The sequence below is a fragment of the Mustelus asterias genome, chromosome 11 (genome assembly GCF_964213995.1).
Source record: "Mustelus asterias chromosome 11, sMusAst1.hap1.1, whole genome shotgun sequence".
NCBI lineage: Eukaryota > Metazoa > Chordata > Chondrichthyes > Carcharhiniformes > Triakidae > Mustelus > Mustelus asterias.
In genome coordinates, this window is record NC_135811.1 from 95,666,271 (window position 1) to 95,690,129 (window position 23,859).

Here is a 23,859-nt window from a genome sequence, read left to right on the forward strand (position 1 = left end):
AATCTGTTCTGGGTCAAAATGTCAAATTGGTCTGGTCAGCTACGGAAACCCACTTGTGCAATGCAACCACACTCCCTTTTCCTTCTGTGCATTGGGGACACTGCACAGTCCCTGATGGATTCCTTGCTCTCAGAGATACAAGTGGCATTCTGTTCTAGAAAATGGTCCAGATCTTATGCATAGTTGAGGGCATAGGAGGTTGGTTTGTTTTTGAGTAAAATATATGTATAAATGAAAGAAACATTACATTCACCCTGTAGTCAAGTACAGCGGTCCTTACAGTGCTCCAAATTGAGATTTCCCTTGAACCCTTAAAGTTTTTTTATTTTTTAAGATTGTTATTTTATTAGTGTCAAAATTAGGCTTACATTTACACTGCAACAAAGTTTATGTGAAAATCCCTTAGTCACCACACTGTTTGGGTACACTGAGGGAGAATTTAACATGGTCAATGCACCTAACCAGCACGTCTTTTGGACTGTGGAAGGAAACCAGAGCACCCGGAGGAAACCCACGCAGACACAAGGGTGAATGCGCAGACGGTGACCCAAGCCGGGAATCGAACCCGCGTCCCTGGCGCTGTAAGAACCGTCCTTTCCAAATTTTTTCCTCAGCAGAACGTTGTTCCTTTCTGATAACTTTGACTTTAAAGAAATGTAAAAGGACTTGCTGATTTCCTCTTTATGTTCCTGTCAGTCAGGGGTTGCTCTTTTCATGTGATGTTTGCTTTTGTATTTTTTATTTCCCGTAAAACAGTGCATTGTGTGTGCAACAAACAGTGACAGCTAGTGCCTGTCCCAGCCTGTATTTCTGGGTGGGGAGCGGGCACAGGTTATAGGGGCAATTGCAGCAAGCAACTGATATGTGTCAGCGTTGGTCACCAGTGGAGTTTTACTGCCAAAAGGTGAAGAAATAAGTATTATGGCTCGCGCCAGGAATTCCATCCGAATTCTGCTCTTGTGCGCAAGACTTCATTCCTTTATCAGGGCTTCAGAACAAGTAATGCTGCCAGGTGGGATATGGTGTGGGTTTGAGATGGCAGACGGGGAGTTTAACTAGAAATTCTATTAGGGTGCAAAAAAAGGATGTCGGGCAGGTGCTGGTGCTGTCAAGGGCCCCTGAGAATAACCATGGGATAAATGTGACGGGTATGGGGGAAGAAACTCAATCCCGTCTCACGGTTGTTTTAGATAAAAGAAATTGAGATTGGAGGGATGTGTTTTGGGTCTAACTGGGCCCAATTTTTCCCTGGAGTTGTTCCAGCATCTAAATCGGCCATTAGAGGCCCAGTGTATGCAAATTTAGAGCCTGAACATCACTGACAGGGCCCCGATTGAAATTGGCCATCAACTGGGCAGAGATTGTGATCCATCTGCTCAGTCCATTTGTTCCTTTAAAGGAACAACTGGAAGCTGCCAACAAAAAGGATAAGGATGGCCTTTCACAGTTTCAATTTTGTGGAGCAGGGAGGTTGTCCTCTGAGCCTGACCCTTCTGACTTTCCTTCTCCAACCTTCCAGGACTTCCTTGTGGGGGCTGGCTTAGCATCTGAACCAGTCAAAATTCCTGTGTCTTCGCCCAGCGAGCTCCATTGGAATACCCACTTGGCATCAACTGTTCGCCACTTTTGTGCAGATGAGGCTCCATTTCGAACAGGGCTGAGGTCGGCACCTTTGGGTGCACAGTGTGAGCTCACACTGTGAGGTCATATGGCAGACAGCAGCTCCATATATTTCTTCCGCTCATCACAGAGGCCCGACAGCGCAGAAGGAGGCCGTTCGGCCCATCGAGTCTGCACTGACCATCCAGGCCCTATTCCCATAACCCCACATATTTACGCTGATAATCCCCCTGATACTAGGGTCAATACTGCATGGCCAGTCAAACTAACCTGAGTCTGCAAGATCATACTGCACTTATTGGTGAATGCTTTTTGATTTATTGGGTCTAGTTTAGGCAAGAGCAGCACACATTATGCTTTTGGAAATTTGGACTAAAGATGGTGGATAATGCCAGTGTCTGCTGCTGCCCCTTAGATAAGCACTCAATCCATGTCTGTGAGGTGTCAGCAAGGTTGCGTGCTCATGAATAACCTGCTCTTGCAACATAACATTGGCTCCACAGCTAGATTTGAAATATAATTGGGTTTTAGAATACTTTTCTTTTGAAATTTGAAGTTCGTAACGAATGGCACCATCACCTCAATTTCACATTAGTCATCCGTATGTCTTCCTCTGTTTACAAATCTTGGGTACTGTCAAATCACATATCTGGTTAGAGTAACCATTTAAAGGGTGTGGCCATTCCAACTTAATTGCTGATTCCTAGTTTGTAGAATGTTGAACAGGATGTCCTCAAAGTAACTCTCGCTAATTTCTATTCCCATATTGCTGGCTTCGCCATCAGTTACTAGGTTTGTCTGGATTAACTCAAAAGTACAAGAGCTCATCAATTTCTTTGCCATTAATTTGAAGACGATCTATTCAGCTGCCCCTCCCTTCTCACCATGTCAGCCCTTCTTCCAGCCTCCCACTGCCCTTTTCCCGAACCCATACCTCTGGTTTCTCTCTCATCTTCTTGAATGCCATCTCGAAGCTCATCCCATCCACATGATACACTCCCTTCTCTCATAACCACATTCCCTGCCGTCTTCCAAAATCTTCACTCTTCGGATATTGGCCTTTGGTTGGGTGCATTGAGCCAAACAGGCGCCGGACTGTAGCGGCTAGGGAATTTCACAGTAACTTCATTGTAGTGTTAATGTAAGCCTTACTTGTGACTGATAAGTTAACTTTAACTTTGTGTCATTTTCTTACCCCGCCATTGGTCAATGATCCTAAAGCTTGTCATATTCTGGAATTCCTTCCCTAACCTCCTCTGCATCTCAACTTGCCCCTCCCCTTCGTAAGACCCTGAACTGACCTCTTTAATCAAAAATTTGGACCTGAATTTTTGCTCCCAGAATACACGTACAGAGTCAGGAGAATTCCTGGCTCCATGAACTCAACTCTTGAAACATTGCCCTGGATATTCCAATTTTGTTTTGGGTTGGTGGGGGTTGGGAGGGAGGGAGAAATCAGGTGTTAATCAGAGAGAGAGTTCAGAGGCAACACGGAGGATGCCCAGGACAGAGACAGGATGTAGCAGATTCAATGATCTAGCAATTTGTTTCAACTGCAAAATAAAATCCCTATAGCCCGCACCTCTTTAACTGGGCCTCTAATGGCCAATTTAGATACTACACTCCCAATCCATGTCACTTCATGTCCCCCCCCCCCCGCCCAACCACCCTCCTGGCCCCTGTTACAATCCATGCCAAATTATGTGCTCTATCCATCCCATGACCCTTTGCCAACGTAGGGTCAATTCATGTCAACCCATGTCAAATCGCCCAGTAAACACCATGGACAGACCTCAGAATCTAGGCTGAGAGAAAATATAAAATGCTATCAGCGAATTCACTGTTTTAAAAAAAAAAATCAGGCATTGGTTAAAAACCCATTCACTATATTTAAATTATTCCAATCACCTAATGCTTTATAACAACAATTTCAAAGACTTTATACACACACTTGGAGCTGTAAATCAAACTATGAATTGACAAGCAGCCACTGAGATTGTGAAATCAGTCATGTGGTACTAATCCTGTAATGATTTCAACAAAGTGAAATATTAAGCACTGATTTTTATTTTAAAACTGTAGTCAGTCTTTTTTTCAAATGTTTAAAGGACAGGAGATTCACAAGCCTTGACAGCCCCCTTGACAGTTCCAATGAGTTTGTTCACTTTTTACACACAATATCTAATTTTAACAATCCCAAAGGGTACCTTAGCTCTCCCAAGCGTGTTGCAGACCCTATCCAAAAGAATACTCCACCATCCAAAAGGATACTCCACCTTCCAAAGAACTCCATTAACTTTAGACCTTCTGCTAGGTCCAAAAGTCCTGACGGACATCCCACTAACAAAAATTAGGTTTGACTGAAGTCAGCTGCACTTTTACATGTGCAATTGCCTTTCTGAACCACAGGACGTGCAAAGTACAACCTGTCCTTATACACCAGCAAACCCTCCTCCCATCCCCCCACACCTCCCACAAAATGGTAGGTGCTTAGTTCAGAGGCGGGGCTTCCAGATAAAGGCCTCGGGCTAAGCCGGGACTCAGGTCATCATTGCAAAACCTCAGGTCTTGGCCACCTTTCCCTATGGTTCACCTTTGTCTTGAAACTGTGTGAAGTGTCTGGGGATGTTCTGCCTATGTTAATGGTCCTGTGTAAATTAAAATTGTTGGATTCGACAAATGTTTAATTGACAAGGAATCTGTCACCCCCACACACAAATGAAAATTGACAGTTGGCAGAAGCACCGACTTGCAGATGTGACACAGGCCAACTCCTCCATGTCATCATGCCCAACTTACTAATGTCTCCAAAATTTAACACCACCAAAAAGGAAAATGCTTTTCCTCCTGTGTGTCAGATACTAAAGTGGTGGTTGCTTCTCCAGGTACAAAGGAGTCAATTAACACACTTGACTGGACAGCTGGTTCGTGATGTAGAGTGATGTCAACATTGTGGGTTCAATACCCACACCGGCTGAGGTTATTCATGGCCCTGGTTCTCAACATTGCCCCTTGCTGAGATATGGTGATCCTCGGGTTAAATCACCACCAGTCAGCTCTCCAGCCTATGGTCATCTGGGACTATGACAACTTCACTTCGTTACAAAGCCGGCAATAGCTGTTTATCCATTTTCCATTCTGTTTCCTTTTAACTTTTCATGGTTAGCCACTAACTTCACAACAAGTGAATTTTCCATCGGTTTTGAACAAATAGCTTAAAAGTAAAACCCAAATTGGCCATAGGCCCTTCTTCCCATGAGCAATTTTAGCTCAAACGGTGAGGTTTGCAACCATCTAGATAACATCAACTCAATGCTTCGGGAGCCAGCAACTTTCTTTGTTCCGTGAGCTTGTTATCAGAAATTCAAAGACATCCAAGGCAGCTTGCATGCAACAGCTCCCCTTCACTTTATCAGCCTTGCATTGCAAAGTGATTGTGGAATAAAACAGCTCATGTATACATAACAACCTCAAGGTCTGTTAATCATTTGCTGGTTGCTCCTGAGCCTTTGAAGGCTCAGAAATGGGCTTTGACATAATTCTCAGGAATGATTAAATAGCGTTTGTTCACGTTAGCCTAATTCAAATGAAGTCGAGAGCAGGTTGGAATGAAACATAAATTTATATTGTCTAGTCTGGCTAGTTATTCACTTGATCAGTTTACAGCACAATGACAACTCAATGCCAGTTCTGCTTGGAGACAAACATGTGAAGTACAATACCTGCAATTGAATGAATAAAAAATGAATCTCATGATTTTTTTTAATAAAGTGAAATATGTCAAACTTACACATGTACATTTACACATTCCGACCTCTTAATGGATGCTATTAGCTCCATGCCTAGCTTTTATCATCACTCACCATTTACATTCCGTTTGTCTATGCCATCGCTATCAATTACAACATCTCTTCACTCTCACAGTATAACTCTTGTCCTATTTTCCTTATCTTCAGCTTTGACAAAGGGTCATCCTGAAACCAAAAGAGAAAATGCTCCGCAGTAATTTGCTTTTATTTGGTCATCCTGAAACGTTGGCTCTATTTCCTCTCCACAGATGCTGTCAGACCGACTGAGATTTTTCCAGCATTTTCTGTTTTTGTTTCAGCTTCTAGCATCCGCTATAATTTGCTTTTATCTTATGTAAAGTTTAAATTTAATTTAGTGTGTGGTTAGCACTCAATGCTACCTGGTTTCTGAAAATACTGTTTCAATCACATTTCAACCTACCAACTGTTCACATTGAACCCTACAGTGCAGAAGGAGGCCATTCGGCCCATCGAGTCTGCACTGACAACAATCCCATCCCTATCCTTAACCCCACACATTTATCCCACTAACCCTCTAACCTACACATTCCAGGACACTAAGGGGTAATTTAGCATGGCCAATCCACCTAACCTGCACATCTTTGGAGTGTGGGAGAAAACCGGAGCACCCGGAGGAAACCCACGCAGACACGGGGAGAACATACAAACTCTACACAGACAGTGACCCAAGGCCGGAATTGAACCCGGGTCCCTGGAGCTGTGAGGCAGCAGTGCTAACCACTGTGCCACCGTGCCGCCCAATTGTTTTTTTCTGCTTCTTGCAAAGAAACCCAATCAGAAGATCAGGAAAATGGTGAACGAGATACAGTAGCATTTCCCAGTGCGAAGCGTAGAAACTTTCTGAAGGAATTTTTCTCTCAAATTGTTGAGAGAATGAGATGAATACCAGTATAATACTTTGACAAATCAGCAGATCTAAATGAGAAACAAAAACCAATTGCGCTAGAAAGGGCCTCATGTAACTTTAGTTCAATTCATCCGGCCGTTCACTCTGGTGAGATTCTCCGATTCCGCCGGCAGCGCACACCCGCCCATGGGTTTCCCGCCAGTGTAGGGTGACGTCAATGGGAATTCCCATTAACAGCAGTGGGATCAGAGAATCCCCCTGCTCGCAAACAATGCGCCACCTCCCGCCGGCAGGAAACATGGGGCTGGAAGGCCAGAGAATCTCACCCAACATCTTGACATGTGCCTCAAAAGTGTAACATTTTATTTTTGAAGAAATGTGCCCACTCAGTTCTATTTTCGAGAAACAATCTTTATCCATGTATATTCACACACCAAGTGAGCAAAAGACTGGACTGCTTATCACTAATAACATGGAACTGATGTTTCATGGGTCTAGCCTTTGGATTAAATCATTCTGGAGCTAAACCCAGAGTTTACCCAGAGCTCAGTAACCAGATCGTGCTCCTGAGCTTGGATTTAGCTACAAGTGCTCAGCATGTCAACCTGCGCTCAGTTACAGGCCGGAATGTTACCACCGTTCACACCGACGGGATTTTCCCATCCCGCTGCGGTGAACAGTGGCTGGGTGCCAAATTCTCCGACCTCACTGCAGCGGGAGTCTGGCGTGAACAGCAGGTAAGATCACGCCATAGTCTTTTAATAAGTCTTTTTGGTAAAGTAAGGAACTATAATGAGTTGACTCGACCCATCTATAATGCAATATGATTGTAGGTGCAAAATGCAATTCGGAGAGCACGGTTTTTAAAAGATCAGTGTTTACATTTTTAGGAAGGTTATTCGGCAGGCAAAACTGTAAAATTGGATGTATTGTGGATGTTTTCTGAATCACTTCTGGAAGCGTAGCCATATTTCCATAGAGTGGGCATTACACACAGGTAAGACAGGTTGTGGCAGCTAAACCAGGCTCAAGCTCTGTCGAAGGGTCATCCAGACTCAAAACATTGGCTCTATTCCCTCTCCACAGATGCTTTAGTTATTAGTGTCACAAGTAGGCTCACATTAACACTGCAATGAAGTTACTGTGAAAATCCCCTGGTCGCCACACTCTGACGCCTGTTCGGGTACACTGAGGGGGAATGTAGCATGGCCGATGCACCTAACCAGCACATCTTTTGGGCTGTGGGAGAAAACTGGAGCACCTGAAGGAAATCCACACAGACACGAGGAGAACATGCAGACTCCGCACAGACAGTCCCTCGAGACTGGGATTGAACCTGGGTCCCTGGCGCTGTGAGGCAGCAGCGTTAACCACTGTGCCACCATGCCGAGATTTTCCAGCATTTTTTGTTTTTGTGTCAAGTATATAATATGTCTCCGTCTATTGTAATATAGTTTTGCAATTATTCAAGTAACCCTTTTTAACAAAAAATTAAAACCCTGTACGTATGTGTCATTCAGAGATTCAGTACAAACTTATTCAATATTTGTGTCTGAATAATTCAAATTGAAAACAGAGTTGAGGAGAAACTACTTCTCCCAAAGATTTGTGAATCTGTGGAATTCGCTATCTCAAAGTGTGGTGGATGCTGGGACAGTGAGTAAATTTAAGGAGGAGTTAGACAGGTTTTTAATTGGTAATGGGTTGAAGGATGAAGGGGAGAAGGCAGGAAAATGGGGATGAGGAGGATATCAGCTGTGATCGAATGGTGAAGTGGACTCGATGGGCCAAATGGCCTAATTCTGCTCCTATATTTTATGATGTGGAGTTGCTGGCGTTGGACTGGGGTAGACACAGTAAGTAGTCTCACAACACCAGGTTAAAGTCCAACAGGTTTATTTGATAGCACGAGCTTTCGGAGCGTTGCCCCATCTCACCTGATGAAGGGGCAACGCTCCGAAAGCTCGTGCTACCAAATAAACCTGTTGGACTTTAACCTGGTGTTGTGGGACTGCTTACTATATTTTATGAACTTATGAAACTACCATTGCATCCAAAATTGTTTGGTGCAGTAAAGATTATGTATTCTTTAACCATTGTATGTCTTGTCTGAAACCAAGCATTTTGAACTTAGTGGGATCAAATGATCCAAATGTGCAGTAATCTGTAATGTGTCGTTCTGATCCCATGATGCACCCTGCTTGCCTTGCTCCCATGTAGCTGATTAAATTTATGTTCAAGCTTCTTACCTGATCAGCACGCAAGGTGCTATAAAAAGAACGGTAATACTTTCATTACATTCATTTCCCTCAACTTGTAACTGTGCAGCACTGCTGAGCTATTTGAAGTGCAAGTTAGCCAGTTAAATCTCTCCAAGGACAATTTAGCTGTCTGTTAATAATACTTACTTCAGGTGCTGATTAGCAATGTCACAACTGAGGCAATTGACTTTCAGTTGAGAAACTTCCATTAAGGTGATGCATTACCTCGATGTGTTTCACCTTATCGCACCCATCGGCTGTGAATTTTTAAAAAACATTTATCTGTAAAACTACTCTGGAAATGTCTTAAAGTTTGCTTTGTTCAAATACAAATTTTGCTCCATTCTAGTGTGTTTGTTACACTTGGACTGATCTGTCTTAAGTTGATTATTGTTATGTTCTCAAAAGAAACTGCACTCAGAACTATGAAAGAAGGATTCTGGTTTTGGAAAGGAGATTTTAATTGTCTTAAATGCTTAATCATTACAGGCAATGACCAATATAGAATGTGTGAATATATCCAGCCCTTTTGTACCGCTTTTAAATAGGATTACTAGCAGGTTAACATGCAAACAGGCTTATGATTGCACTGTGGATAGCTCTGATTTTATCCATGTCTTTCTTACGTCCACTTGGGAACACTTTTTTGTAATCCTGCCTTTCACTTTGTTACCTCTGCCCATATTTTTGACACTCTCTTCTCCCTTCCTTCATTGTTTTCAAGCATATTCCTTTCTACCCCATTCGATATACTTCTTCCGTTCTTTCAGTTCACCCAGTCAATGGTAGCCATTGGCCGTGCTGGACACACCACTGGTGTCAGAAACTACACATTTACAACAAAGGAAACCAAAGTGTATGAAAGTCAAGCGAGCTCCGCTCTCGGCAGCAAACACTAACTAAAAGTGGGTCCCCCACATCCTGTTGCATGTCTAGTCTGATCTTTTATGCTGCTAACATTCAATTCGATGCAGCTACCTTAGAGACCAAAAGATACCTTGATTCAAACTAGCCTTGCAACTCTTGAAACCCGTGTATAGGTTAGAGCTACTGTTGAAAACTGGACAGTTTAAAATGTCAAACTAAGTGAAATAATTAAACCCTTGGGTATAAGGATTAAGCTGTTTGGTATGCACTGAGCAGCCAATAATTATAGCATTTAAACTGAGAGTCAAAATAGTTCATTGCCAAGGACATTGATTTAGCAACCATTATCTTCAATAACATATGAAGTAGGTTGGGCACTCTTGCTATCATGGTCAATGCTGCCACTTATCACTTCTAATATTCTGCCAGATACTTTCTTTTGTTGGCTTCATGTGGAGTAATAAATGGAGGAAGTGATTACTACGTGGCACTAGCCTTGCGTGTTCTGTCTTGACTGATGAGCTAGCCACGTTTGACTGATTCATATTGAACCATTAGATTAAAGATTAGTTATGATAAAGGTTGAACTGTTGGCTGTATTTTAGACTCTGTGGTCGACGTTGCCACATCCGCACCTGTTTGAAAATGCAGCAGCATTGTTTAGTTTAAGGTTAAGTTCATTTATTAGTATCACAAGTAAGCTTACATTAACACCGCAATGAAGTTACTGCGAAAATCCCCTAATCGCCACACTCTGGCGCCTGTTCGGGCACACTGAGGGAGAATTTAGCATGACCAATGCACCTGACCAGCACATCTTTCTGACTGTGGGAGGAAACCAGAGGAAACCCATGCAGACACAGGGAGAACTTGCAGACTCCGCACAGACAGTGACCCAAGCCAGGGATCGAACCCGGGTCCCTGGCGCTGTAAGGCAGCAGTGCTAACCACTGTGCCAGCATTGTCGCTTAGAATGGAAAAGGTCTTGCGGTGGAGGAGTACATTCTTCAACACTTAACAAAGCCCAGTGACCTTCTGCTAGCCAGTTGTATCATTTGGCCACCAACTATGTTTCCAAAGTTGTAAACCTGGAGGGAAAAGAAATCTCCCTCCCTGCCCCCACAAGGTGAAACATGATGGATGGTTGGAGGGGTTTGGGGGAAAATTTTGGGAATGGGGTGCAGGGGGCGAGGGTGGGGAACCAGTAAACATTAAATCTAATACCTGAACTGTATGCAACATAATCTCCTCTGTCTTCAGAACAGAAGTGTTTTGTGACTCCCTCTCTTTCCATGCCGCAAGGTCCAAGATAATTGGAAAGGTGCCAAACCACCACATTCTATTGACTTTAAAAAAATTAAAATGATTTTTGGGGAAAAGATGTGGGGTCTCTAGGGAGTTTCTTGCATTCCACTGAAGCTCACATGCAATACTTAGAGATGTGAAAAACAGAACGGAGCATTTGAGGTGGAAATACTTTAATTGTGAAAAATTACTGTAATTATTGCAACATTATTCTGCGGTGCATTGCACAATTAACATTATGCATGTCCTTAAAGTGCTGTTTTTATTTTTTTTTATTTGAAGTGACATATAAAATCAGAAACTAATGGTCTGAAAAAAAACCCCACAAACATCTCAAACTTCTCGGTTATGTCCAAGATTTGAGGTCTTGTGTGCTGGGAGTTTCCAGGTGGTGAAAATAGCCATTAAAGTAAATGTGGAAAGATGCTGTCTAGAACTGTTCACTGATTACCGAGCTCTTGAGGAAATGAAAACAAATCTGCTTCTCTCCTCTCCATTCCTGAGGTTTTGATCGAAAGGCATAACCGCAGACTTGGGTTGGATACACGCAAGGAAAATCCAGAATGTAGAGTCACAAATCATGAGCTGTATTTTTTAAAAAAAGAGAAGGAAGCAGTTCTTTATCTTTTTCCCAATGGTTGGACATATCCTTTGCTTCTGTTTTGATCTTGAACCAAATGTTATCCAGTCCTGATGGTCTTCTGTTGCGATCAGATTGTGTCTCATTTACCCTACCTTCAATGGCACCTTAGTTAGCACTGCTGCCTCGCAGCGCCAGGGACCCGGATACAATTCCGTCCTCAGGTCACTGTCTGTGTGGAGTTTGCACATTCTCCCCGTGTCTGCGTGGGTTTCCTCCGGATGCTCCGGTTTTCTCCCATACTGCCAAAGGTGTGCAAATTAGGTTGATTGGCCATGCTAAATTGACCCTTAGTGTCAGGGGGATTAGCAGGGTAAATATGTGGGGTTAGAAAATACGGCCTAGATGGGATTGTGGTTGGTGCAGACTCGATGGACCGAATGGCCTCCTTCTGCATGTAGGGATTCTATTATTCTATGAACACAGGACATGCACAGTCATCATTATATGGTGTGAACAGATCATGGTTCTGCAGTCACGATTTAAATCTTAGGTATTGTGTCAGAGACAATCTCGTGCTTTCGCTTTCGAACAAAGAGCAAAGAAAAGTACAGCACAGGAACAGGCCCTTCGGTCCTCAAAGCCTGTGCCGATCATGATGCCCTAAATAAACTAAAACCATACACACTTAGAGTCTGTATGTTTCCATTCCCATTTTATTCGTGTATTCGTCTAGCTGCCCCATAAATGTCGCTATCGTACCTGCTCCCACCACCTCCCCAGGCAGCGCATTCCCGACATTCACCACCCTCTGTGTAAAAAAAATCTGCCTAGGACATCTCCTCTAAACTTTTCCCCATTCACCTTAAACCTATGTCCCCTAGTACTTGACTTTTCTACCCTAGGGAAGAGCATCTGATTTTCCACTCTGCCCATGCCTCTCATAATCTTGTAAACCTCTATCCGGTCACCCCTCAACTTCCATCATTCCAGTGAGAACAAACCATGTTTATCCAACCTCTCCTCTTAGCTAATACCCTCCAGACTAGGCAACATCCTGGCAAACCTCTTCTGTACTCTCTCCAAAGCATCCACATCCTTCTGGTAGTGTGGTGACCAGAATTGTACACAGTATTCTAAATGAGGCCTAACTAAGGTTCTGTACAGCTGCGGCACGACCTGCGAATTTTTATACTCAATGTCCCGACCGAGGAAGCCAAGCGTGCTGTATGCCTTTTTGACTACCTTATCAGTGATCGGAACTTCAGTGTTCACTACGGTGCTGTTGAAAATTGACACTTTGGGGTGGTGTTCAGCTACTTATGCGATTGTTAGTCCCAAGTTAGAGATTGTTGAGATTTTACACTAGTTTGGTAATAGTGAAAAATTGTAAAGCTTGCAGCAATACTACATTGACTATATTCCACAATACATGTTGAATAAGTATGATCTATAAGTCTGCAGCCTTATTATCCAGTTTTATATTGTTGATATAGGTTGTAGCACCTAAGTGTTCAGAAATTAAGAGCCAATTTGAGAATATTGGTCTGTTGGTCAAAATCTGAATGTCTTCTTCCAGCTCTGGGGTAGAGACCATGTTGAACACGATTCTCTACCTAAAGGCGTCAGCCAATGATGTGAATGTTTTCTGTTGCTCACAGGGGAAAGTTTGCTGTTGTCAAGAAATGCATGGAAAATGCCTCTGGGAAGGATTACGCCGCCAAGTTCTTACGGAAACGAAGGAAGGGACAGGATTGCCGCATGGATATTATTAACGAGATCGCAATCCTTGAGATAGCAAAAAGCAACTCTCATGTGGTGGATTTGCATGAAGTGTACGAGACGACTTCAGAAATCATCCTGGTGCTGGAGTAGTAAGTAGAATGTTGATGTATTCTCCTTGTCTGTCAGTGCAAAATGTTTGAGTCTTTTCAATGATAAACCCAACCTGAACTCTTAAGATGTCGGATCTTCACATTTGATGTGCGGTACGGAATTCCTGTCTGAAAGGAGAGCCTGGGACCAAAGTAAGGGGTTGTCCATTGAGACCGAGATGAGGAGGAATTTCTTCTGAGGCTATTGAATCTGTGGAATTCTTTACCGAAGACGGCTGCAGAGGCTGGTCTGTTAAATATGTTCAAGGCTGAGATCGATTTTTAATCAGTATGGGAATCTAGGGCTATGGGGATAAGGTGGGGAAGTGAAGTTGAGGATTATCATATCAGATCAGTCCTGGTCTCATGGAATGGCAGAGCAGACTCGTAGGGCTGAATGGCCCTTTGTAGTAATTACTCGAGGTTTTGTTTTTGACCATACAAAGTAGTTTCTACAAGCGCACAAATGTAAATCCCTTTTTTCAGGGCAGTGAAGTAGTTGACCCAGATCTTAATTGCTCTGTCACCAGTAACCTACAGACATTTTATCTGTCAGTGAATAAATGACGCTCATTTCTGAAAAAGGTGATGCGGTCGATTAACATGGGAGGGAAATACCCTTTGTGCTTTACTTCGAAGAATCGACTGGCTCGGCATTTCCACAAGGCTGTTAAAATGCTTTGGGTAGCAAGATCTGATGGGATGCTTGAAATGGTGAAGCAGTCAGAACCACAGGAGGCATTAATCAGCCGTTTTGCGTACACTTTGGAAAACTTAAACCCGCAGCCTACGATTCTCAAGTATATGTTCTTACTCTAGGACTTGACCAGTTAATCTAACCTGAGAGTTCAGTTGACGTCAGCGATGCATTGTCAGAAGTGCTGCCATTTTGATGAGGTTTTAAGAACCACAAGGAGTTCTCCCATGGTCCCGACCAGATTGATCCTTCAACCTAAACAAATCATTTATCTCATTAGTTGTCACTGTTATCAACGTAACAAGAGTTACTGAAATTCAAAAATAATTAATTAGATGCTAAGCTTGCCAAATCTCCTTTGACAGCACCCATTCCAAACCCACAATCTCTACCAGTTTGAAGGACAGGGAATCAGACAGATGGGAATAACAAGTTCCCCACCATCTGATTTCTGGAATGGCAGGACTGACATATGAAGAGGGACTGGATGGACTGGCTTGTGCTCACTGGAATTGAGAGGGGATCTCCGAGAGGAATATAAAATCCTGATGGGACTGGACAGACTAAATGTGGGAAGAATGTTCCCAATGTTAGGGAAGTCCAGAACTAGGGGGTCACAGTCTAAGAATACGCCATTCAGGACTGAGATGAGGAAGAACTTCTTCTATCAGAGTTGTGAACCTGTGGAATTATTTATCAAAGAAAGCTGTTGGGGCCAGTTCGTTAGATATATTCAAGAGGGAGCTGGACGTGGCCCTTGTGGTTAAAGGGATCAAGGGGTATAGAGAGAAAGGGGGAGTGGGATACTGAAAGTACATGATCAACCATGATCATATTGAATGGTGGTGCAGTCTCAAAGGGCCGAATGGCCTCCTCCTGCACTTATTTTCTATGTTTCTAAGTCACGTGTCATCTTGGCTTGGATGTAGCTGGGTCAAAAACCTGGAGCTCCCTTCCTAACAGCACTGTGGGTGTACCTACACCACGTGGACTGCAGCGGTTTAGGAAAGTGGATCACTGCCAACTTCTGAAGGGCAATTAGGGTTGGTCAGCAAATGCTGGCCTTGTCAGCGATGGTGACTATTAAAATCACAAGTCCCTATAAGAGTAAACCAGGTCTTGTTCCAGAGTGGATTGAGAGTAGGTGATGCTCACTGAAGCTTGTGGGTCTTTCCCCATTTGGGAAAGTTTCTAGATGGGGGGGGGGGCAGAATTTCCTGATTTTTTTTTTTCTTCAAAGTGTTAACTTGGACAGGAAAAGCGGTGTATAACCCGCCGGCTGTGCTCCCTGCTTCTAAACACTTTCGGGGGAGAAAAAACAGGAGACGAGTCTCATCACATCATGCTCACAAGGTGAGTTCTGAATGAGCCATCAACTTGGGCAATGCCAGGGCATGACTCATGACCCCACCCCACCCACAATGGGCGGCACCTACCTGTGTACCCCCAATAAGTTTGTCAGTTCCTTGTTTTTCAAAACCTGTCATGAACCACGCCATGGTGGGTGGATTTTCCAGCGAGGGGGGGATGTTATTGTGGAGAGGCCCACTAATCATATTTAAATACATTATAAAGGGGATCTCATCATTGCAGTGGTGGGAACCCCGGAATGTCACTGGTGGAGACAATTGAACGGGGAAATCCTGCCGGTGTAAATGCCGTTTTGGGACTCCGCTCAATTTTCCCCCCCCTCTCCCGTTCCCAACTGTTGAAAACGGGGATGGAAAAACACTTGTGGGAGAGGATGCGGAAGGGCAGAGTGGAATCCAGTGTTGGTACTCAGCTAGCGGGTTACAATAAGACAGTTGAGCCTTCTGGATGTCGTATGCTGCCTAATTTAGTAAATGCATATTCTCCTGTAAAACAAGTGACACCCATGTCCCATGAAAGAATAATGAAAAACACTTGAGATATTGTGAGGATGCATAGATAAGCTCTTTACTACTTTAACTATAAAATGATCCTCCCCTAAATTGCCCATCCTCCTGGAGCTTTTCACATTGAACAGATCGAAACAGTGAAATCTATGCAAATCGGTCATATTTGGGACTGAACAAATTGCTTAAAGCAGATGCAGGATAACATATCTGGCCATTATAGTGCTCGCAAGTGACAAGTGCAAGAATGTTTAAGAAATGGCTACTTTGTCAGTGCGTGTTATCAGCCTTCTAAACCAAAGATTCAACAATATGGTTGGAGATGCGTGACATTGGCAATCACATTTGCCACTAAATTATTTCACATTAATTCCAAAATAAATGACATTGCAAAGGTTTCTGAGGAAAGTAGTGATGTGATATTAACACAGACATGGGCAACATTTGGAATTCCTATTACCCACAAAAGTATTTTATTGTGTTTGCAGTTGGTGCTTCCCACTAACCATTCAGCCCTGGTTAGGGAATGAAGATTTATTAGTGGCGGCACAGTGGTTAGCACTGCTGCCTCACAGCGCCAGGGACCCCGGTTCAATTCTAACCTCGGGTGACTGTCTGTGTGGCGTTTGCACATTCTCCCCGTGTCAGCGTGAGTTTTCGCCGGGTGCTCCAGTTTCTTCCCACAGTCCAAAGATGTGCGGGTTAGGTGGATTGGCCGCCCATTGTGGGTGGGGTGGGGTCATGAGTGTCAGGGGGTTCAGCGGGGTACATACGTGGGGTTATGGGGATAGGGTGGGATTGTTGTTGGTGCAGGCTCGATGGGCCGAATGGGCTCCCTCTGCATTGTAGGGATTCTATGACTCTATTACTTTGTATCAACAATTAGGGGCTGCAAAGGACAGTGATGCAAGTGAAGTTCCTGATCTGTAGAGTGGATAGCATCCCCTCAATGGCAAATATATTAGAGTACTGCTGTATCTAGTATGTGGTACAGATTTTTGTTTGGACAGTAATATAACACGACAAACCACCAGCCTTTTGATAGAATCCATCATGGAAACCAATGGAATGAACTTTTGACCAGGACAAGTATAATATTTGCTGACCAGGCAGTGAAGGCTAACGTCTACCCCAGTGAGTTTAAAGTGCTGGACTTTTACAGAGAGAAAAGATCTCTCTATGCCCTAAGTATTGGTGGTGTTGATGTTAACAAAAACCTAGAGCGTTGTTTGGAGGCGATTTAGAAAGACTTCATAATTCTGATGTAGCAAGAAATATTTTTTTCTATTTCACTGAGACTTGAGTTACTAAAATGTAGAATTGAGACTTGTGAGAACGTGAATATTAATGAGGTGAAACAGCTGTAACTCACTCGCACGCACTTCCTGTTACAAAAGCAGACAAACTTGTGAAGCCACATCCTCAGCACAACCAAAATCAGACCTTCTCCCGTAACTGTCAGAAGATAGGCTGCGAATGATATAGACTGTGTCCATATATGGCGATATGGAGTGATCATAATTCTACATTGGCCCATAAACCAGGGCTTTATGTCTCGGGTTCCTCAGGCATGTCTGTGAGAACAATGTTACAAATTGATGGGCCCTGACTGAGTTAGGCAATGTTAAAAGCAACCAGCTGATTATGAACTGCATTGCCTGATATTCTTGAACAGTACTTCACTGTCGCAAGACATGTACATAGAGGGGCCGCATGGTGCCACAGTGGTTGCCTCACAGCGCCAGGGACCTGGGTTCAATTCCAACCTTGGATGGAGTATGTACGTTCTCCCGGACTCTGCGTGGGTTTCCTGCAGGTGCTCTGGTTTCCTCCCACAGTCCAAAGGTGTGTATGTTAGGAGGATTGGCCATGCTAAATTGCTCCTTAATGCCCCAAGTTGTGTCGTTTAGGTGGATTAGCCATGGCAAATGTGTGGGTTTACGAGGATAGGGTGGGGGAAAAGGGCCTGGGTAACATACTCTGTCAGAAAGTAGGTGCAGACTTGATGGGCCAAATGGCCTCCTTCTACGCTGTAGGGATTCTGTGATAGATTGAAGCACAAAATGTGTAGAAGGCAAGCACTACTATTCACCAGCAGTTTCACATTGTAGATAGAACCTGTAATATTTGCTTGCAAACTATGGAGGAAGCTCAATGATCCCAATGTGCTAGTGTCAGTGTTGAGGATAGGCAGCCCTGAAACTTGAACCCATAGATGTCTGGTTGACACTTTATGCCACCACTGTATTCACAAGACTTAGTGAGCACTCGCTTTACAACCTGAGGAAAACTTTCACCACAAGGTCTTTCCTTTTTACAAAGAAAAGACAGGGACACCAAGTAGAACTAAAGCAATGGAGGAAGCCAAAACCAAGGTTCTGAAAGGCTGTGTCAAAGAGATAGCTTTTTAAAGTGATGAATGTTATATTTTTGGTCCTGGTATCTTTCAAGATCAATCAGTACACAAGTAGACACAGGAGATGATTTAATGTTGCAATCCGATAACTGTTGGTGTAAAAATATGGGGTGGTTTTATTATGTCCATTCACCAGATTGGAGTTTTTTTAAATTTCTGCTCTTAATTGTCTTCCTTCTCCCTGAAGACACATTCAGGGGTACAGTTCCACAGGTCCTGACTCCCTTGCACTTTCTCAGTCAAGTGGTCATTCTTAATACATGATCTTAGAAAGTGAATCATAGACTTACTCAGTTAATGGTAGGGCGTTGGGGAGAGTTACAGAACAAAGAGATCTAGGGGTACATGTTCATAGCTCCTTGAAAGTGGAGTCACAGGTGGACAGAATGGTGAAGAAGGCATTCAGCATGCTTGGTTTCATCGGTCAGAACATTGAATACAGGAGTTGGAGTGTCTTGTTGAAGTTGTACAAGACATTGGTCAGGCCACACTTGGAATACTGTGTGCAATTCTGGTCACCCTATTATAGAAAGGATATTATTAAACTAGAAAGAGTGCAGAAAAGATTTACTAGGATGCTACCGGGACTTGATGGATTGAGTTATAAGGAGAGGCTGAATAGACTGGGACTTTTTTCTCTGGAGCGTAGGAGGCTGAGGGGTGACCTTATAGAGGTCTATAAAATAATGAGGGGCATAGACAAGGTAGATAGTCAATATCTTTTCCCAAAGGTAGGGGAGTCTAAAACTAGAGGGCATAGGTTTAAGGTGAGAGGGGAGAGATACAAAAGTGTCCAGAGAGGCAATGTTTTCACACACAGGGTGGTGAGTGTCTGGAACAAGCTGCCAGAGGTAGTAGTAGAGGCGGGTACAATTTTATCTTTTAAAAAGCATTGAGATAGTTACATGGGTACGATGGGTATAGAGGGATATGGGCCAAATGCGGGCAATTGGGATTAGCTTAGGGGTTTTAAAAAAAAAAGATGGCATGGACAAGTTGGGCTGTAAACCTCTATGACTCTAATCCCTACAGTGCAGAAGGATGCCATTTGGCCCATCATATCTACACTCTCCAGCATCTTACTATGTAACCCCACATATTTACCCCGCTAATCCCCCTAATTTACACATCTTTGGACAATAAGGGGCAGTTTAGTGTGACCAATCCACCTAACCTGCACATTCTTGGACTGTGGGAGGAAACCAGCGCACCCGGAGGGAGGCCACGCAGACACAGGGAGAATGTGCAAACTCCACACAGACAGGTACCCAAAGGTGGAATCAAATCCAGGTCCCTGGCACTGAGGCAGCAGTGCTAGCCACCGTGCCACCCCAAGTAAGTGGCAGATAATTTGACTGAGTTTAAGAAATTAAATCTAAGCCTAATCCTATCCTTAAGCAGTCTAAGCAGATTCACAGCTTCCAACAGGAATCACTCAATAGCCATCCAAGATTGGGACCTTGGCCCATTATAGGATCCTTAAGCTTACTGCCTGAAGTCATTTGGTATAATATAGACCAAGAATTCAACTTAGTCTATGTTGCTATGCCCACAACAGGCAGTACACTTATGAACTCCAAGGAGTTGAAGGATTTTTCTTTTCAGAATCTTTCATTAAGATGGCTTTTAGCCTTTTTTAAGTTTCACATTTTCCAAATTACTGAAGCCTTTATGTTGTGTAGAATTTATTCTACAGTTCGTAGCTGCAGCATCCAGATTTCTAACTCCCACATGAAGTGTGGCCCCTTAACTTTGCATGTTTCAGATGCAATATTGTTCAAACTTTCTGTCTACTTGTGTTGTCCCAGGAAAAATACTGAGCTAAGTAGATTTTTTAAATTCATTCCTGGGACCTGGGCATCACTGGCTGGCCAGCATTTATTGTCCATCCCTAGTTGCCCGAGGACAGTTGAGAGTCAACCACATTGCTATAGCTCACATGTAAGCCAGACCAGGTAAGGATGGCAGATTTCCTTCCCTAAAGGGCATTAGTGAACCAGATGGGTTTTTCTGACAATCAACAATGGTTCCATGGTCATCAGTAGATTCTTAATTCCAGATATTTTTTATTGAATTCAAATTCCACCATCTGCCGTGGTGGGATTCGAACCTGGATCCCCAGAACATTAGTTGAGTTTCTGGATTAATAGTCTAGCAATAGTACCACTAGGCCATTGCCTCCCCTTGATGTGATCAAAAAGAGACTGACATCCTTCAATTAGAAAATGGGCAATGTTTCTCTTGAATAGGGATTGCCTTCAGAAGATGGTTTCCTCTTATTCACTTCGGAACGAAATTGAAGCTTTACATTTCCTATCCATTGTGCTGACGTTGTCCTGGAAACCTGGCATTTATCTTTAGCAGTGGGTCGGGAAAACGTTAAAATTGCATTTTTCAACCTTGCTTGCAACATCTGAGAATGCAACAAATCAGCACTTATCGAGGTAACTTGCGTTTAAAAGCAAGGCACAATGTGCATGGAGAGGTGGCGGTTATGTGGTCTACTCAGACATTCATTCCATCGAGCACACGTCCTAGATTCACACGTAACTTATCGACCGATGGTTTCACTTGGTACCTCAGCGAGCACCATTCTAGAAAATGTGCTCAAATAATGAGAATTTACATACATCCTTCACACCACTTCCTCAGACTTCAGCATTTCCGCTGTGAGGTTCTCAAGTTTGCCCGTGTTCAGTTGCTGCCAAACAGTGAAGCGATCCGAATTTAAATGAAAAAGAAATTAAATGGCTATTAGCAGCAAGAATAGGGTCGATCCCTCTAACAATAGAAGTTGTTGCAGGAACTACTGTGGACTGTTTTGTTTTGTATTCTCGGAGGAATTGTACTAAATGGGCTGGTGTAGGGTTCCAATTGCACCTGATCCAAACCTAGCAATCCTATCTCTGTAACTTTTAATAGCCAGGCAATCCCCACCCCCCCAACTTTGGTCAATAAACCTTCATGTTCCAGCCTTGCTTTGCCCCCTTCATTGTCAGTCTTGCCTTCAATCGAGACTCCACACGCTACCCATAAGGAGGAGAGAGAGTTAGACTGGCTGATGTGTTAAGGTGGGAAGGTTGCAGAGCTTGTTCCTCCATTCACGAGTGTAATCCTGTATCATCACTGTGCTGCCATATTGGAACATGTCCTCATCACTGGGAGATGGTGGTGTACTGGTAATTTCACTGGGCTGGTGATCCAGGTGCCCAAGCTAATGTCTGGGAATATGGGTTCAAATCCCACCACTCAGTTCAAGGACAATTAAGAATGGGCATTAAATGCTGATCTTGCCAACGCTGCCCACGTCCCATCAAAGAATAATTTGAAAAAAATGCATGAGGTGTGTTATTCCTTATAATGTGCATTGAAATTGCACAATTAACTGTGGTTCAGCTCGCATGCTACTGTCATGTATTCTCATCAAAAGTAGATTAAAAATAGCCTCCGATGTATAATACAACATAGCCTTTTAGCATTTACAGTACATTGCCTTGTGGTTCAAATTGCTTAATACATTTTTGAGGTCCATAAGGTCAGCTGAACATGTCCAGGGATAGCACACCCACAGAATCCTGGCAGTGCAGAACGAGGCCATTCAGCCCATAGAGTCTGTACTGACTCACCAACAGAGCATCTTACTCAGGCTCTATCCCTGTAACCCCATAGATTTACTCTACTAATTCCCCTAACATGTATATGTCAGGACACTAAGGGACAATTTACTATGGCCAATCTACCTAACCTGCACATTTTTGGACTGTGGGAGGAAACCAGAGCTTTCGGAGGAAACCCACGCAGGCCTGGCGAGGACGTGCAAACTCCACACAGACAGTCACCCAAGGCCGGAATTGAACCTGGGTCCTGTTGCTGTGAGGCAGCGGTGCTAGCCACTGTGCCACCGTGCTGCCCCAGTCTGTGCATTATCCTACACTGATCAGAGAAAATGTTTTGGCACCAAGTAGATCCCATTTCTTTCACTGGCTTTTCAGCAGAGTAATTACCTGTTAGTGAAGTATCAAGAGCTCAAGCTGCTACATTCACACTGATACCTGATACGCCTTGCTGGCTGATAACCACGAAGGAACTGATTGCCTGCCACTGACTGAAAATAACCTTTTCTATTGAAGGGTGAAAGCTAACACCTGCAAGATCCAGGAAACACATTTCACTCAGGAGACTGGTAACTGTCTCTATGGCTTTGAAAGTTTCAGAAACAAAAGTCTAGATTTTTTTTGTCAGTTGTTTCAACAAATAAAAACTGGCATCTGTATCACATTTTTCACAACCACTGGATGTCTCCAAACTCTTTGAAGCCAATTAAGTACTTTTTGAAGTGTAGCTACGACTGTAATGTAGAAATGGAGCCGAAATGTAATATTCTTAGAATTCCTACAGTACGAAAGGAGGCCATTCAGCCCATCGAGACTGCACTGACGACAATCCCACCTAGGCCTTATCCCCCTGACCCTACATATTTGCCCTGCTAATCCTCCTGACACTAAGGGGCAATTTAGCATGGCCAATCAACTTAACCCGCACATCTTTGGACTGTGGGAGGAAACCTGGGCACCCGGAGGAAACCCGCGCAGACACGGGGAGAACGTGCAAACTCCACACAGACAGTGACCCAAGACTGGAATCAAACCCGGGTCCCTGTATTGTTCCGTCTGACAGTTTTATTCAAGGTGTAACTTTCTTCTAAAGCTCCATATGTAAGGATATTTATTCCAAGTGTTGCTATCTGCCCTGATTTTGCCTTTGCACTAGAACTGGAAAAGGCTACAGAAAAGTCAGGCTGTTTAATTTTTTCCAGTTCTGATGGAAGATAAGCAACCTGAATCATGAACTCTATTTCTCTCTGACTGACCTGCTGTGTACTGTTTTTGCTTCAAAAGTGCTTATTTGGCTATTAATTGCCCTGGGTGACATGAATATCAGTAGACTATTCAACAGTAAGTGCTGATGCTGTTGTTATTTTACCCAGCAAAGTCCAGGAGGTTGAAAATGAGGCATTTTTGGTTAATATGATTCTACCCTGCCTTAGCCTGCATTGGATAGTCTGAATGTTAGGTTTGTGGCATGTTTAGAGTTGATTTGCACTAGTTAAATGTACTTGCAACTATGCTGAACTGATGCTGGAAACTCCAGCACACGCTCACTGCATTAACAGAGCTTCACAACTGAAAGATCTCTACAATGTTTGGTAACATTGATACTAGGTTTAGACTTCTGAGAAAGAGGTATCAGATATACCAGAACAGGTTTTTACAATATTTGACAAAATGCAATAGCTGTCATTTAAAACAAAATAGAAAAGGAAAACTCCTAAAGCAGGATTGTTGAGCCTGCAACTAAACGTGTCGGGTGTCCTGGAAGAACAGGTATAATTACAAAGCACTTGAAAGATAATGTTGACCATTCTTTAACACAGAATAGAATGTCACGGTGGTTCTCGCAGTATAAAAGCCACTCTGTTTACACCTGACATGTGATTGATCGAAATGGGCCTTTTATTAAACACCTTAATGACAGCAACCTGTAGTAACGAGGTTTTGTCCATGCTGACTGCATCTTGCCAACGTACAGCATGCTTTGACAAAGGGTCATCTGGACTCGAAACGTCAGCTCTTTTCTCTCCTTACAGATGCTGCCAGACCTGCTGAGATTTTCCAGCATTTTCTC

General features: G+C 43.4%; 1 protein-coding gene across 1 annotated transcript in view; it reads left to right on the top strand.

Moving 5' to 3' along the window:
* The window catches only part of stk17al (serine/threonine kinase 17a like), a 69,835-nt gene that overhangs the window by 21,951 nt on the left and 24,025 nt on the right, over positions 1-23,859 (top strand). The window contains exon 2 of the mRNA XM_078224009.1: positions 12,972-13,184. Within this exon, the coding sequence (XP_078080135.1) occupies positions 12,972-13,184 (213 nt within the window). The remainder of the gene's footprint in view (positions 1-12,971; positions 13,185-23,859) is intronic.